Source organism: Triticum aestivum, chromosome 2B (assembly GCF_018294505.1).
Source record: "Triticum aestivum cultivar Chinese Spring chromosome 2B, IWGSC CS RefSeq v2.1, whole genome shotgun sequence".
NCBI lineage: Eukaryota > Viridiplantae > Streptophyta > Magnoliopsida > Poales > Poaceae > Triticum > Triticum aestivum.
Window position 1 is genome coordinate 209468390 of NC_057798.1, and position 17854 is coordinate 209486243.

A 17854-nucleotide genomic window follows, 5' to 3' on the forward strand; every position below is an offset into this window, starting at 1 on the left:
AGCATAATGCACAACCCTCAAAAGACAAGCACTTCTCCTTTGTTCTAGAATCTTCCGTATAATTGACTAAACTTTTTTTCTAAATGAATTACCATTATTTGTTTTTTACTTTATGCTTTACAATTCACAATCCCATGAATCTTAATTTTTTTATAAAACTAATTGTTTTTGAATGAGATGAACTATAAGAACTAAACGAACATCTACATCATGCATATATGGCTCAAAACTTACATGCTATAGTGTGATATTTATTCATAATTTTGTTGTCAAATCTCATGCGTGCAATGCATGTGTGCCTTACTAGTCTCACTTAAAGTGAGATATCATCTGTTTTGCCTGAATGGTTCGCACACATGGGCCAACCCATTAGCGTGGTCGCTCGCTCGCTACTAGCTCAGTCATTCGCTCGTTCATTCTACGTGTTGGCTTCGTCAATTTTTTCTATCTTTTTTCCTTTTTCCTTTCCTTTTATTTCTTCATAGGTTTTCTTTCTTTCTTTTTTGTTTTTTCATCATTTTTCTTCATTTCCTTCAAAGTTGCTAATGGTTTTTTCCTTTCTTTTTTCTTATTTTTAATTGTGTTTTCTTTCTCTTCTTTGTTTTTCTGGTTTTGTTGTGTTTATTTTTTGGGTTTATTGGTTTTCTTCATTATATTTGTACATTTTCATATATAACAAGAAAATATTTTATATACATACTTAACATTCCCAAAATATGTGATTAACATTTTTGACAATTTATATTTTTAATGTCTACTTTTTTCATACATATCGTATATTTTTATATACATGATTAACATTTTATAGAAAATATAGATAGACATTATTCATTTTTTGTAGGGATGAGAGCGAGCGGAAAGGGCCAATACTGGGTGTTGTCACATTTGTTTTTATATTTTTGCGAAAGCGGAAATGAATGCGGAAACACCGGAAAGAAATACAAAAATTAATACTCTCAGAAATGAAAATGGAGCGAATACTACACGGAAGCGGAGACAAAAGTGGAGTGTTCATCGGAACTAAAGACCCTTTAAGCTATAGGGAAAGAACAAGAAAACCAACAAAGTTATTCAATTGATAAGGTGATTACAAAATATTACTCCCTCCGTCCGGAATTACTTGTCGCGAAAAAATGGATGTATCTAGTATTTCCGGACGGAGGGAGTATAATAATAGGCTACGTCAGCGAAGGAGGCATGGTCGATTAGGGATTCTGCTTGTATGCTGCCATGCTTGACATGGTAGTAGTGCTATAGACATTGGGCTATCTGGGCCATTTTGCCAAGTGTGTATGGCCTAACTATGTTCGTTGGGCTGCAAAATAGCCATGCGCTCACGTTCAAAACCGAAAGCTCCATATTAGCGGAAATAGAAAATTACGTTTTCGCGGTTGTTCCACCGGAAAACATCATTTCGTTTCCGCATAAAAAATTCTGTTTCCATTTTCATTTTGCAAATTTTCATTTCCACTTCCATTTTTCCTCTTTGTTTCCATTTTCGTCTCGAAAAGCTGAAAGTTTCGGCTCCATTTTTATCCCTATTTTTTTGTACATCGGGAACATTTTATATATACACGTTTCACATTTTTCAAATACATGATTAGCATATTTTAAAATATTTTTTTTATTTCTACTTTTTTCATACACATTTGTACATTTTTTTCTACAACAGGAACATTTTCTATATACATGTCTAGTATTGTCCAAATACTGATTCACATTTTAAAACTTATATTTCTTATGACTATTTTTTCCATACATATTGTGCTTTTCTATACTCTCTAGGCCCACTAGGTATTATGGCATCCATTACTGTCTGCTTGGACACAACATGATAGGATCACGATGATACCGGAATGCGAAAACGAGTAAAGGGAACAAAATCGGTAACGAGGATAACTTGGTATTGTTGTTGAGAAACGTACTAGAAAACAAAAAAACCGCACCTACGATCACCCGAGATCAATATGAAGATGCATCACAGGTTGGGATCACGATCGTTACCGCCACCGAGTTGCAACGGAAGAAGAACGTGTCGGTGTAGACCATACTTGGAGTCCCTCGAACCGTCGATGAACGATCCCTCGTACTGCCCACGAATAGTCCCTCGAACTGAAGACCGAAAGCATGACCTCTCTACTTGGTTGTAAGCATGCAGCCTTCACGATCCGGCAGCGCTTCGCCGTCCAGAGCTAATTGTCGTCGGAGAATTAGAGGGAGAGGTTAGAACCACACATGGCTTCTTTATGAGGGCAAGAGGATTAGCCAAGCTCTAATAGTCAACTAGGACCAACTAGAGCAAGAACTAGAAGAACTAGAGAAAGCTCCTAAACTTGTAAGTCCAGAAGAGCAAAATCCTCATGTATATATAGGTTGGAGGGGAAGGAGAGGGCAACCACCAAGGGGGAAAGTTCCCCCCTTGGTGCATCGGCCTAGGAGGGGGAGGAGGATTCCTCCCCCTTGTCCAATTTGGCCTCCTTCCTTAGGGAAGGAGGCACTTTCCCACTTGGGGTCTTTTTGGCCCAAATTACCTTCCACCTCTTGGCCTTTTAGGCCCGTTGATATTTAAATTAAATATAAAATGCTCTAAATACTTCTATACCATTATATATATATATATATATATATATATATATATATATATATAGGTAAAACTGTGTCTACCATAGCTTGCCACAGAACTAGTTAAGGGTCGCTAAACTTGTAAATATGAAATAAATATGGGAGCTTCTCTCTAATGTAATAAGATGATCCAACGGAGGGATTGTCAAAGTATGCATCTATGTGTCCTCGGCAAAAATAATAAGCATTTCAGCTCACTGCGACATAAATATATACTGAACTATTTGTTTTTTTTGTCCAGGGCACATACAGTCGTATTTTATTAATCCCTCCGTTGGATCATGTTATATTATAGGTGTGTTGGTTCAGTATTTTTTTTCAAAATTTTTAAGAACTTTTGCACCGCTGAAACCCTTAACTAATTCTGTGGCAAGCACTTGTAGAAAATCCTACTCCTATATATACTAGTTAAATGCCCGTGCGTTGCCACGGACATACGAAGTATGATGTGAAAAGATTACTCGACAAAGTCATAGCATGGACTTGGATATTTTAAATGAGTGCTTTTTATGGAATATATTTCGACAAAAGAACAATGTCAAAGGTAATTCAAAATCTATGAACATGGACAAACTTGTTTTTAAATGTAGATAATAACTAAATCATCCGTGAAATTAGTACATCCCTTAAAACACCATAGATACAAACAAACGTGACGAAACAGTCATCTACATAGTAGATACAAACCAAGTACGTGATAACTACACTTGCAAATTGAAACACACAATCATGCGTAATAGACATAACCAATGTCTACTATCTGTACTACATGCGGCGAGCTTTCTTGATAATTATTTTATTTTTCACATGGAAAAATTTATGTATCATAAAAACTAAACATAAACATCACTCGAAGAAAGACAAGATAGTAACTTGGAATAAATAAAAAGAAAATTGCTCCAGTAGAAGCATATGCAGAGCGATACGTACAATCATCTATATAAACTGCTTGCTGATAATTAAGCGCAAACCAGGCCGTGGCCGCCTGGTCCGCTCGATTGTCAGGCAACGACATATCCCATGTTCGAAGTCCCTGTACGCTGACTTCCTGGTATTTTTTGCAAGTATTAATTAAAATCAAGGGGTATATTTTGCGAGAATTAATTAAAATCCAGAGGCATTCCTGTAAAATACAACATGCATAGCTCACAACGCGCGTAGGCAACCACTGACATGTGGCCCAGCGACAGACTGGAATGCCACGCGGGAACTCGATACGGCGGTATACGTCCAGAAGCACCGTAGACAAGTTACGACATCACTTTTGTCAAGTTTAGGCACCAAACTAACCGCGCCGGACAAGTTAGGATACCTGTAGTGTATTTAACTCTATCAATTATCATTAGTCAATTCTATATATCAAGATTATCTCTGTGTTAGTAAGTATTATACGCCTGAATGCATACCTACGAAAGTGTTTTTTGGACATCTCTGGACTTCCTGGAATTCATATATACAACTATGATTTAAATAGAGGTATGATTTTTTTTTTCAGTGAGCAGTATCATAATTCATATGCAACATGCAAAATAAAATGTTAAAAAGCCTACATCTAAGATTTTTGATAGCCCTGACAACCGTCTAAATACCTCAGTTCTATTCCATTGACCCAAAATAAATGTCTCAATTTTATACTTCCTCCATCCGAAAATACTTATCTTCAAAATGAATAAAAAGAGATGCATCTAGAACTAAAATAAGTCTAGATAAATCCTCTTTTATTCATTTTGATGACAAGTATTTCCGAACGGAGAGAGTGCTAACTTTAATACAAAATTGTACTAAGATTGGACATTTATTTTGGGACGATGTGAGTATATGCTACTCCAATATATATAAAATATAGAGCCTTGCGACAAAAAACTGGAGTATTCTACATCGGTGACTCTCAGTCTCACTTTCTTCTCACGGCTCACCCCTTTCCCCTTCAGCTAGCCACCCAGCTCCCCTCATCCTCTCACGGCGCGCATCCGCACACCGTGTGGTGCGAGGCACCCATCCCAGCCCAACTTCCCCCCCCCCCCCGCCTCCGCACCATCCCTACCGCTTGCTGCGCCGTCGCGAGCCTCCCACACCCGCCCCCATCACTCCCTGATGTTCGGCGAGATCTGGGGGGCAGCGCTCTCGCGGACGCGCGCGCAGTCTGGGCGGCGGCATCCACCGCGCGGCGCCCCTGCCCCGCGTCCCCCACCCCGCGCCGCTCCGCTGCGATGGTGCCACCGGTCGGAATCTTCTGGTGGCAACGCCCGGCGACAGGCGCACGCCGTGCAGCGCGAGGAGACCCTGCAGCAAGCCGTGCTCGCCCGGATGGGCGGAGATCGAGCAGGAGTGGATTCCGTGGTGCACGACGACGCCGACGGCTTCTCTTCGCCACCGAGCTCTGCTCCCCTCCCTCTGCGTCAGAATCAAGGTGCCCACGGATCTTCTTACCTTGTCACTGTCGGCTCCCCCCTCTCCCTCCACGTTCTGCATTGGTAGCTGTGTTGGATGTACACAGTTTGAACGCTTGCTAGATGATTAGTAATATGTATACGGTTAGGATTAAGTTGTTTATTTTGTGAGATGAGGATACAACTTTTTCTCGGGGTTGTTTGGATTCAGAATTTTAGCCAATTATGCTTCCATAAACTCGTTTGAAGGCCTAACAACCTGAAATTAGTTAGCGTAAAAAAGTATAGTTTTTTTAGGGGCAGAACAAGTAAAACTTTTTTTTTGAATATTCTCAAGATTTGAAGACAATTAGACACACTGAACTGGTTCCTAGTTCCTACATCAGGACTACTACCAAATGACGAACTAAAATGCCATGGTAGCATCAGCCTTATTATTCTTACTCTGTGGGATTTTTCACCGGTGCATGCAACTACACCAGACCCTGGCAACTGCAGCATTCGCACTTGACCAAAGAAGCTCCGCTTTTTTCACGCGGAGAACAAACCATATGGCTCGCCCCAACCATGGTGCAAGTTCATCTGAACATGATCATGCCGCTCGCAAAGTGGAGTACAAGCGCACGACGACGTTTACTCCAATGGTCACTGCAAAGATGATGGCGAGAATGGCCATTGAAGCAGCTCTACGATCCATGGTCACCACGGCTACACCCTTTGCTGCTGCCTTCTTGCTGCCGCCATCTTGTCCAAGCTTCATCCCTGTCTCATTCCACCCCGTGTTCGCTGGTCTCTTCTTCTCTGCTGGTTTAAACAGAGCTGGCAGTGAAGGACATGCGGGTGAGTTGATGGGCGCGACCCGCTCTTGTGCAGGCGGTTTCTGCTTCGACACATTCTCCACCGTTGCTGTTTCGGTCATGGTATCCACTTTCAGTTGCTCTGAGATCTGTGACTGATGCGCTGTCATCTGTGTTGATGAGGTCTGTTGATCACCGCCATGGCCGTGCCCGATATGTTCTTCATGGGTGATCTCCGGGCTATTGATGGGAAGAAAGCTTTCATCGGAATTCTTCACACCTTCGGTGGCATTTGGTGTGACCTCATTCTCGACGCAGCTCTTCACTGAATTTTGGTCAGGATTCTTCATATCTTCACTGTCCGGATCATTAATGATCTCGGCACTTTCCTGGCTTGCGTTTGGATCCAAATTATCTGTAGGTTTGCTATCCAATTCATCAGCAAGAATTTCATCCACCTGCTCCTGAATCTCTTGAAGCTCCTCTACTTCCTTACCATCGAACCCATCAGCTTCAACCTCTCTAACCTCCCTGCCCAGATTCTCATCAGATTGATCAGACTTCTGCTGCTCCTTCTCCACGACCCCGCCATCCAGAACGTCGTCCTCCTTGCCGCGGCGGTCCTTCTTGGCGCCCTTTCCGTCACCGTGGCGCCGCCACGCGACGACGGCGGCACCGGCGATCGCGCCCCCGACGAGGAGCAGTGCCCCGACGCCCTGCGGCGTGCCGACGCGCGCGCACACGCGGGTCCTCATGGCGCCGCCGCGCCTCGCCACCTCCTCTCGCGATTCTTGCGCGGTGCAAAGATCAGAACAAGTAAAACTTGGTTTTAGTACAACAGGAAAAGTGGGTTTTAGTAGTTTTTCTATAAACCATTTTAGTCCTTCCTATTCAGAAAGGCATGGCTTGAAACTTGCAAAAAAAAAACTGTGGTCAAAGAGGCTAAGCTTCCTTTTCCTGGAGAGTCGACATGCCAATCCTGATCAAATTTCGAATTGTACCCCCGCATACACACACAATGCATTACAACAAAGTAAAACTGAACGAGAGAATCATACAAATTTATGAAAGGTAACCTGACATAAAAGTCATCACTCTCTAATGATGACAATCATACTGATGTACCAATTGTAAAAAAAATGCAAAGCTGGGTCTGCATCTTTTCGCAAATGAGGTCCTTGCCATTTCGCAGGTTAGCGGTGCTTGTATTCAGAGTCTAATATAACTCTTTCAGCAGTGAGCACAATGCTCTTGCTGAATGTTTTAAGGGTTGATCTTTCTAATCCTGTACATGACACTTTGGAATCACCGTCTGCAATGAATCTTGAGGCCTGAGATTGAAGTTTAAGAACGTGTTAGAATTTAAGGACACCTGTGTGCTAAATCCTTCAATAATAGAGATAGTAGAGATGTGAGGGGCTCACTGATGGCAAACTCAGCTTGAGTTTGGGTTCTTCATAAAATATCAGAAACATAGTTTCAAATCCATGTATTTCTAACGAGAGATTCTATGCAATTGAAGTTTAAGCCAGTTTTTTTATTGTTGTATGATATTACATGCCTCAGGTATTTACCATATTAAAAAGCATATGCCTTAGAAAGAAATATGATACCTTAGTGTTTTTGTTCTTCTTTAGCAAGTCACTGTCCAAGCATCTTCCTCCTGCATCTGTTTGGAATTTCACGCTATCTCTTGTTATTTCCAGCTTAAACAGGTGCATCTTCGAGCAAGTATATATAGTATGGGCAAATGTCGCTAAAGGAATAATCATGGTTTCTGAAAACTGACCATGCTCCCTTGAGTACTATGTAGCAACAAACTCAGGTTAGTGTGCATTAAGATCTAATATAGTTATGTGGTTATAATGCATAATTGAACATACTATACCTTGAGTTGCTATAATTTGATCCAGCAAATTCATGTGCTAAGGACTTCCTTGTAGACTATGTTCTTCATGGTCATTAAAAAGGGCTCAGATCTTTTTCGCTTATTTGAATTCTTGATTTGTTCCTTGCCCTTGCCCTTGCCCTTACCCTTACCGTTGCCATTGTCCTTGATGGCGAGAATCTTAATATTCCTCTTTGCGGTGGCTCTAGACAATGCGACGTAGAGCTGACCGTGAGAGAATATCGGGTCCGGTAGGTACACCCCGACAATCGGGATGGTCTGCCCTTGCGCCTTGTTGATTGTCATGGCAAAACTGAGCCTAATAGGGAACTGCTTCCTCTTGAACTTGAAAGGAAATATATCGTCATCGGATGGGCAGAGAGGTATCCGAGGAAGGAACACCCTCCTACCAGCATGTTGTCCTAGCACGATTTCTGCGTCGATGGCGTTCCTCTGGAAACCCCGGACCACAAGCCTTGTGCCGTTACACAACCCATTAGCTGGATCAATGTTTCTCAACAGTATAACGGGGCAATTTATCTTCAGTTTGAGCGCATGCGGAGGCAGTCCGTTGGGAGTCAGGTTGTTCAGGAACTCGGGGGCATAATAGCCGTGTGGATCATCCTCTGCAATATCAAAACTATGGTAGATCTTCTCTTCGCCCTGGAAGCGCTCTATCATGCGCGTGTTTATCTTATCAACGTTGTCGTTCTTGGTGGAGAGGATCGCTCGAGATGTCATGTAATTTGGATCAGCCATGTTGTCGTCCAGAGCAGGAAATACATGGTCGATTAGCTTCTCTAGGTCAGCGCCGTCTCCTGTTGGCGGTACACAAATATCTTCGGGGAGCCTTATGTTGCCTTCCTCGTCAGTTTCCTCGGTCCCATTACCTACCCGTAGCAAGTAATCTGCGAACCACGGGTCGTTATGCGCCCTCATGTTGGTGACGAGCCTTAGCTGGCGCATGCCGTTCCAAAGGTACGAACTCCGCACGGTAGCATCGATTATCTGACCCCGTGACCCCTTCCTGACGACCGGAAGCACCTGCCTGAAGTCCCCACCGAACACGACTGTCTTTCCCCCGAATGGTCGGTCCCGTCGGCCCATGATGTCCCGCATGCTATTGTCTAGTGCCTCAACCGCTTGCCGCTTTGTCATGGTGGCCTCGTCCCATAGGATGAGTGAAGCCATGTGCAGGAGCTTGGCCGTCCCACTTTGCTTCGTGAAGCTGCACGACCCCCCATCTTCAATGCTGAGTGGGATCTTGAACCTCGAGTGGGCTGTCCTTCCTCCAGGCATGATGGAAGCCGCGACGCCTGATGTCGCTGTAGCTAGTGCAATCTTGCCCTCGCCTCGAACCTTTGCGAGAAGTGACCTATATAGGAAGGTCTTCCCGGTGCCTCCCGGGCCATCGACAAAGAATACACCACCATCACCAGCATCAACTGCTGCCAGTATCTCGTCGTATGCAAGCCTCTGCTCAGGGTTTAGCGAGGACGCCAAATCAGCGTCGTTCGCGTCAACCTCGATGGCGGACTCCTCGATGACTTCTCTGGCCTCACCTCCAGTAGTGTCATAGGTCTCGTCGATGTCCGGAAGAGGGAACAACGCTATGTCTTTGCCCATGGACTGTAGCATGCCCCTGATGTCAAGCAACACCATCTGCTCCATTGCCTTTGAGCACGCGTGTGTTCGACGGTAGTCATCAGACATCGCGTCTAGGTGCCTATCCCATAGACCCCGCACGTCACCTGGCTCGCAGAATACCAAGATAGTTGCAAAGAGCCTCCTAAGTGAGGCTGGCATCGCGAACTGTGTTGACTCTATAAGACACTCGTCAAGCGTGTTGTCGGCCTCAATAAAGCCCAATCTCTCGGCAGCCTCACGGAAGCTATCACATAGCACTCCGTCCATGGTCCGCAGGTCCTCGAAGGATGTCTTGCCTGGTACGTGGTTAAGCAGCACTCGCAGAAAGTACCGCTCCCCCTTGGCTGGATGGGCTGACACGATTCGACCTACTTGGTGCTGCTTTTCTCTCGGCCTCCAGTATTTCTGTCGCTGCCATGTGAAACTTCCCGGAAAGTCCTTGTACAGGATATCCCGAGCCCACACGTGCTGCTGATTAGCGAGGAAATACTCTGTCAGCATTGACTTAGATGCAGTATCACGGGCGACGACATCGGTCAGGTCCTCTCCTGCTTTGAACGTGACACTATTCATATTAGGGAGATGAAGCGGCAACTGTAGGACCGACGGGAAACTCTCAGAAAGGTTGAAGCCGAATATCCTCCACATCGCCTCCGGTGGAGTAACCCATCTCGCATCAACGTACCTTTTAATCTCGTCTACAACCCCGTTGTTGTCAGGCTGGTCAATGCTGAATGAAGCTCGATCGTGACCCTTGTATACGTATTTGTAAAGGTACTTGACGGCCTTGATGCTGGAGCACACCTCAACATTTATGTGGCAGTTGAACATCCGCAACAGATAAGGGTTGTAAGGCACGACCCATCTGTTATCCAGCATTTGACGACGGACCTTAGCCTGACGACCATCGTCTTGCCGTCGATAAACCGGGTATGAATCCTTCCCCTGTAAGGTGTTCTGGTTGAACGGTCGTGGGTACTTGCTCTTGCACTTCAAGTCTTGCATGCACACATTTTTGGGATTAAGATTGCCACATGGGCCGTGCATCATATGCTTCACGACCATGGCATAGAGCTCTGGATACTTATGCCTGTCCGGGAGCTCTGCAGATATGACGCGGTCATACTGCTCTGGCACCACGAGTTTATAATTTGAATTCATGATCAGCAAGAAGTGTGCATGGGGGAGGCCCCTCTTCTGGAACTCGACGACATACACATGCGCTACCACAACACCGAGGATGTGCTTTTTGAACAACATCTCTTTCATGGTCTCCAGCTTGGCCCTGAACACGCGTGCGACAAGATCTGGTCGGTCCTGGGGTGTCTGTCCAGGAAGCAGCTCATTCAGTATCTCCTCCCAGCTAGGATTGCATGTCATAGTCAAAAAGATGTCAGGCTTCCCATATGTCTGCACCAGTGCCATGGCGTCCATCTACCTCCGCTTCATGTCTCGGTTGCTTCCTTGATGCGTCCCTGGCAGCACGATCCTCTTCCCAATAGCGCTCGCCCGCATCTCCCCAACCGCGACGCTATCCACAAGGCCTTGGTATGGATCAGCACGTATCTCTCTCTGGTGGTCCCTGATCCACTTTAGCCTACATCCCTCAATCTTGATGAACATGTCGACACCCCACTGCTGAAACAGGCGTGCTCCGTGTAGTATGGGGTTGAATATCACAGGGCGCGTCTGTAGTCGGTAACAGTAGTAGTCCCTGACAGAGACACACAACCGGCTGTTCCCCTCTGTGGAAAGACGTGAAAGAAGAAGGTTAGGTACCATATGGAAGGATAGAGAACTTTTTCTGGCATATAAGCATAACAACCAGGCGCACCTGAATCATTATCACGGTTTCCTCTTGGTTGTTGTGCAACCTCCCAAGGGACATTGTGCTTAGGGATATTTGGATGCCAACCAAGCTCCCCCCTTGGAAAAAAGAGGGGATACGAGAGTGGGTCATAACAGCCATCTGTGGCATGTATACTATACTTCTCGTTGTTGTCCCCATAGAGTGTAATGCTGCGGTTGAACCTGTTTGCTAGATCGCTTCCCTCGACCCAAATTGCAGCCACCTCGGATGACATGGGTCTATTGTATCTTCGTTGGTCTAGCTTCTGGTCAATGTTGAGGTCTATCCGGTACTCCTCGAGGTTTTCCTTGTGGGCACCCAAACTCCTAAACTGTTGGGAGTAGGGGTTTCCCTCAGGACGTCCACTAACTTGCTGGCAACGTGCTGGTCCAATTGCTTGGTGGCCTCCTTGCGATGGCTTAAGCTGGGATCGTCATCGTAGAAGTACAACTGCAGATGTTCAGGGCGAGATCTTGGACCGAACGAGTGCACCTTGTGGTACATAGTGCCATGTGTCCGAAACGTGTACACCCCGGACTTCATGTTTGTGTAGTTGTTGTCTAGGCTGACGCCAAGGGTAGTGAAGGCAAAGTGCCCATTGAAGAACTGAATGCTCTCTCGGAAATGCCGAGAGTCTGCATCCGCGCTTGACCATAACCTCATCAGCTCTGGGATAGGCTCGGGTTCAGCTAGCTCAATCTCCCCGTTCCTACAACAGAAGCCGGCGGTCTCGTACTGGAACTTCTTGGCCTTGCAATGCTCGCAGTTTGCCGCGTGCTTCAGGATGTGTGTGCTATCTGGGATGTTCGAGTAGACATAGTCGAAAGGATCTAGGTCGATAGATCCCGTGTTGGAGGATTCTACGGGCTCATCGAGGTCCGTGCTATCAGTGTCGGATGCTGCAAGCATTGTGGAGATATAACAAGTCACGATGGGATGCACATCATAAACCAATAATATAGAGGGATGAGCAGCGAAAGGCGCCTCGGAGTACCTTCACCGGCAAATAGGTAGTACTCATCATCCATGAGGTCACCGGAGAGGGCATTCTCGTCCATGATGCCGCTAAGGAAGGCCTCCATGTCAGCTGTAACATTGTTGAGCTGGTAAGTAATGGTTTTTATTGTGAGTGCACACCAGGAGGGGAGTAAACATGAGAGGGTTACCATTGGTTCTGATGGTGTACGATGGCATGCTTGATGAAGGGGAGGAAGCTGGTGAAGCAACTCCTGTGGGCGGTGCTTCTGAGCTTGTTGCTGCTCTGTTCACTTCTAAGGTACTTGCATCTGGGCCTGGGGGCCTCCGCTTTTTTTGAAAGCTTGCATTACGACGATCTAGCAATGCTGACTTCTCACCTTCTGGTATGCTTTTCCCGTGCGCTCTTCGTTTTAAGGCACTCCCTTGAATGTTCTTTGCTCTAATACTTTGTTTGTGAGCTCGCTCCCGAGCCCTACGCTGTGCTCTGCTCTCCTGCCTCTGCTCACGGGCTTGATTCTGCTGGTCGTCTATTTGGTGACCATTGGTTTGCTGCGAGGGATTTATGAGTTCGCTGGGGGCATCATTATCATCCAGGGTACGACTAAGGTACTCGCCTGCACCGTTGTGGAGCCGTTAAATACTGGTTCAATGCACATGGACACAACAAGTAGAGTAAAGATGGAAGGATTACCGTCTGGTTCGAAGTTGTTCCCAGCCTTACTCGCAAACCGGGGGGCAGGGGCAGGAGCTGAAGCTTCGGATTCTCTGAATGCCAACGCATGAGTGCTCGACATCAGGTTGGGTGTAGCTAAGGTATCTGCATCAAGGCACGGCATTGCGATGGATTCAATGCAAGGGGTGTTGCACCTAGCCGCGAGTCTCTTCTTGCGCTGAGCTAGCATGTTCTGCTTCTCCTTAGGTGATATGTTTTGCAGACGTGTTCTTCGGCGGGCGTTTGTCTCTTGCTTTTCATGGACTGACATATTTTGGTAGGCCTCCCTTCTAAGGGTGTTACTCTGTTGCTTCTCCTCTGGTGTCATTCGTTGCCTGGCTTCTCTTTGATGGGCAGTCCTCTCCTCCTCTGTTTTTTTCCTAGCTTCTCTGCGACGTGCATTGATTTCCTCCTTCTGTTCAGGTGTTAATCTATTTCGCCGTGCTATATATTGGTCTCACCTTTTCTGTTTTCTATCTGATTTAATGATATCATTTGAAGCAATGTGCTCGGGGACATTGTCTTCAGTGTCGAGTCCAAGTGCTATGTCTGTACCAATATTATGATCAATGCTTCTCTCTATTCCTCGAAGTGATGCATGGTGATCATAGTAAGTGCCTTCACGAGAATGATTTCCTGAAGAACCATTTTGTTTTAACAAATGTATAAATGCAAACTGAAAAAAGTCGTGTGTAAGGGCGATACCGATTGATGTTTCCACATGCGGTACTGGCTGAAAGGCCTTGAGATTGCCGGCTATAGGAATCATCATAGGCAGTTGCGTGGGCACATTGTCATCATCATCGGAAGATGAAACGCTGTAGTTAGTAGTGCATGTTTGTTCGTGTATGAAAAAACCAGATGGTGGTCGGTGTGTATTCGTGAGTTGTGATCTGGGTGTCCTCTCATATTCGACAACTGATAAGATTAATGTAAGTTAAGTTGTGAAGCTTATTGAATACCTTATGTGCAGACATGTGATTGGCATACACATACCTTTTTTTCCTTTATCATAGAGATGCTCTCTGTCCTGTGACATCTTTCTGTCGTATAGAAGCTTAAACAAACCTGCAGTCTTATTGCATTAAAAAATGATATGAATTGAATTACAAAAATGATATGACCTCTGGTGACTCATTTAACAGGCTTTTAGGACTCACTTGTTCATTTTCATAGACATGTTCTTCGCATATGGTTTTCTTCCAAAGTAAAATGATTGTGCTATTATATGTTGACGGCTGAAGTTTGTATATTTCAGTTTATAAAGTGCAAGCTTTTGTAGAAGTTCAATTTTTTAAAAAGAGGACTCAGACATGGCGAGAAGAATGAAGGTGGAGGGGAAGGAGTGGAGAGAAAGATGTCTGTCTCCACGTGGTGCGAAAAAGACTATACAAGATTCTGTATTATGTCGCGTTAAAACAATCTGGAATATAAAGGATTCTGGAGGTGAGCTTAAATGAAAGTATTTCCTTCTATCACTATTCCTATCGCGAGGCATGTTTGTTCCCATGATGTAATGTTTCATTTACGATTCTTCTAGAATCCAGTAAAAGTAAACATGGTCTGAGGTTACCTAATCTTATACTGCAATTTCAGAATTTCCTAGATTTGTTTTGACAGTTTCAACACATGTTTTTCACACTAAAATAAACATGCAGTCCTTTTGCATTACCAAAATGAACTTTAGATGTGGGAGGGTCTCCAATATATATGAACTTAACTGTCGGAACAGAACAGGTGGGATAACTGTTATGACATAACTTTGGGGAATAAGTGCTATATAGTTGCCACATTTGAGATGCCAGAACTTGTTCAATGTAGTTGGAGTAAAAGTTAAAGATGCAATCTGAGTACTAACATTATGAAGTGCCGTTCAACAATTTCAGGCTTGTCCATGGTCGATTTGGACTGGTCAGGTTGGTGTTGCCTTATTCTGTGCTACGTTATATTGTTATGCTCAATTGCTCATTGATTTTGATCTGTTTATGAGGGTCCGGTTCATTGCAACATCAGCGTGCCTTCCTGATCTCTTCTTCTTTCCAGCAATGATGGTTTTGACTCAGCAGAAATTCCATACCTTCATGGTCAACTGCTGCATCTGGAATACGTATGTGAAGCATACCTTAGTATTTTAATTTAACTCCTCACCTGAAGTTATTCTCCTTAGTTCTGCATTTGTGTTGAGCTAATATGGATATGGTACATTTTTTTTGCTATATGGATATGGTACAACTTTGGCTAAGCAGTGCAACTTTCATTGGGTTTTCAGTACTTGTACTTAATGTGCGGATAGAGACTCCGAAATTGTCACTTTAGTGTACCTATTTGCACATGTATTTCCATATTTGATTGTTCTCAACCATGCTGCTAAAATGTTTGTGAATATGCTTACAAGTCTACTCTGACATGGAGAGAAAATGTCAAGCCAGTAAAATGGTTGCAGCATTTGGCTGATGCTTCTCGACAAAAACCATGTGTTGCAACTCCGTGAGCATTTTGCTGATCCTAAATTGATGTTATTAAACTTCAGAGATGAAGGAAAATGTCTGATTTCAGGCTTATTCTCACTGTACAAAATTGCAGTCAAACACAACCCCTTCCAATACTTGAGATAGCTGGATATGTTGGAAGGGAAGCAAAATATATGAGAAAGGTGGATGGTCGGTGTTGGCATTTATGAAGAAAAATCTTATCATTATCTTAAACATGGTCTGAGGTTACCTAATCTTATAGTCCAATTTCAGAATTTCCTTGATTTTTTTTGACAGTTTCGCATGTTCTTCTTACTAAAATAAACATGCAGTCTTTTTGCATTACAAAAATGATATGACATAACTGTGGGTCTCCAATATATATATGAACTTAACTGTGGTAGATTTTGTAACTTTGGTATGCCAGAACTTGTTCAATGTAGTTGGAGTAAAAGTTAAAGATGCAATCTGAGTACTAACATTATGAAGTTACTTTGCTTGCTGAAATAGGTCAGGATGGCAAACCTAGGGAGTTCGGGCACCATGAAACATAACAAAGGTGGATATCCGTCCATTGCCGCTGGAGAGGACGAAGACGGTAGGCGGGCTCAGGAGATGACGCAGCTACAGCCGTCGAGCGGAGGTTGTGTTTGGACGCCCTGGTTGTGGTTCGGCATGCGAGGCTGCGCGATTAGCAGAGGCTGCAGCTCCCACAGTTCGCGTGCGAACGATGTGTCCGGACGACGATTGAAGCGGCGTTTCTGTTTTGGCGGCGTGTGTTCGCGTGTGGATGGAGCTCGCCAGGAAGAACTGGCATCTTGATGGAGCTCGTACGCCAGGAAGAACTGGCGTTCGCTTGCGGGTCGAAGAAGTTTGATTTTTGGTCAATGGACCTCGTCCTCGTTCGTGGGTTGCGGAGCTGTTTTTTTATTGACTGGGCGCGATCGTGGGGTTCCATGGACTTCTTGTACGTGGGTTCTCATACGTGGGCTGATATTTTTTTTTGTGGGTGTTGAGTTGGTGATTTTTCGTACGTAGGCTGAGTTGGTGCGTGCGTGGGCTGGGCTGCTGCGTGCGTGTGGGAGAGGGGGATCGAGCGAGGGAGGGGGGATCGAACGAGGTCGAACCATCACGACATTTGATCCCCCTTTAATAGTATATATATATATATATATATATATATATATATATATATATATATATATATATATACAACATTCACTTATGGCTATTTCTTCAAGTTGCATATTCTGCCAAGTGAATGTGATCGGACCCTTCCCCCTCTATGCTATACTCAACCCAATCTATTCACAAATTCTTCATGTGCGTTCTATTTGAAACTCGTTCAAAATCTTCACTGTGTCCTGTCAGCTGAAGAAATTGTGAACGGAACTTTAAAACTAATCTTATCCAAATTTTCGGTTTTGCCGCTCAAACCGTCCCGTATCCCATGATAGACTTATCTATTCACCCATGATCTAACACGATCTCCACTTTTCAGTACGTGGGTGACACATGTCAAGCGAATGAGAAGGGCCAGGGGCACGTTCGTCCTAAATCTTCAGGCGAACAGTTTTTCACTGCGACTATAAATACCCCCTCACCCTTCCTCACTTCCTTTACTCCGCTCGACCGCTCTCTCTCTCGCTCGAGCTTCTCAAACCCTAGCGCCGCCGCTACTCCATTGTCGCCGGTGAGGAAGAGCTGCACTGCCTCGACCTCGCCGCCGTCGTACTTGCGTGGGCCGCGGAAATCTTCACTCCGCCGCCGCCGTAGCTGTCTTCCTCCGCCAAGTTAGGGCGTGGAAGATCTGAACTGACGAGCTTCAAATCTACACTTCTCAGCTCGTCGTGTTCTTCATCCAGGCGTTCGTCGAAGAAAAGTTGCATACTTCTTCAGAGAATTCGATTGTTCAAATTCCTCAACTGAAGAATATGGCAGAAGGTAAGAAACCTCAGAAAGGAGGAAAGAAGCCTCAGGTCATGACTGCTTTTGAGATCCCTGATGACATTTATAAGGATTACTGTACACCTGATGAGGCCAAGTTTGGAAAGGAGAACAAAAATCAGCGCAAAGTGCGCATACAGAGGATTGAAAGAAGATGAGCAAGAGAATGGAGGGAGTACAGATATGTAACTCCAAAGTATATGAAGAAATTCGCTCTAAATCCTCCATGCCCAAGAGCTCCATTGGCACCTGGTCAAGAAGCTGATCCCACCAGCATCAAGCGTGATGAGGATTTTCCTGAAGAATGGGCCAAGCGCCAAGCCAAGTTGGCTAGACAAGCCAAAGAAGCAGTGAGGAAATTTAATGAAGACTCTTCTACTGCTGCTGCCACAAAGGCCTCTGACAAGCCTAGGAAATCTATGGCAAAGAAGCCCGCTCACAAGCCAAGTGCTTCACCAACTGTGCCCTCACGGCTAAGTTCCTCAGCAATGCCCTCACGGCCAGAATCTTCAAAGCCCTCATGGCCAGTTTCTTCAAAGCCCTCACGGCCAAT

General features: G+C 44.9%; 1 protein-coding gene and 1 long non-coding RNA gene across 2 annotated transcripts; one reads left to right on the top strand and one right to left on the bottom strand.

The window, feature by feature from the left end:
- The first annotated feature begins 4649 nt into the window (after nt 1–4649).
- Nucleotides 4650–15996, top strand: LOC123044399 (uncharacterized). Its single transcript, XR_006420057.1, has 4 exons — nt 4650–5032; nt 7516–7634; nt 14142–14329; nt 15870–15996. It is a non-coding gene; the product is annotated as an uncharacterized lncRNA (long non-coding RNA).
- LOC123044398 (uncharacterized) lies at nt 5605–6802 on the bottom strand. The gene has a single exon (XM_044467129.1). The coding sequence runs from the start codon at nt 6562–6564 to the stop codon at nt 5605–5607; it is 960 nt and encodes a 319-aa protein (XP_044323064.1). The 5' UTR covers nt 6565–6802.
- Nucleotides 15997–17854: the final 1858 nt, after the last annotated feature.

Excerpts from the sequence above, each read along its gene's own strand:
- LOC123044398 (XM_044467129.1), bottom strand. The coding sequence starts at position 6,564 with ATGAGGACCCGCGTGTGCGCGCGCGTCGGCACGCCGCAGGGCGTCGGG.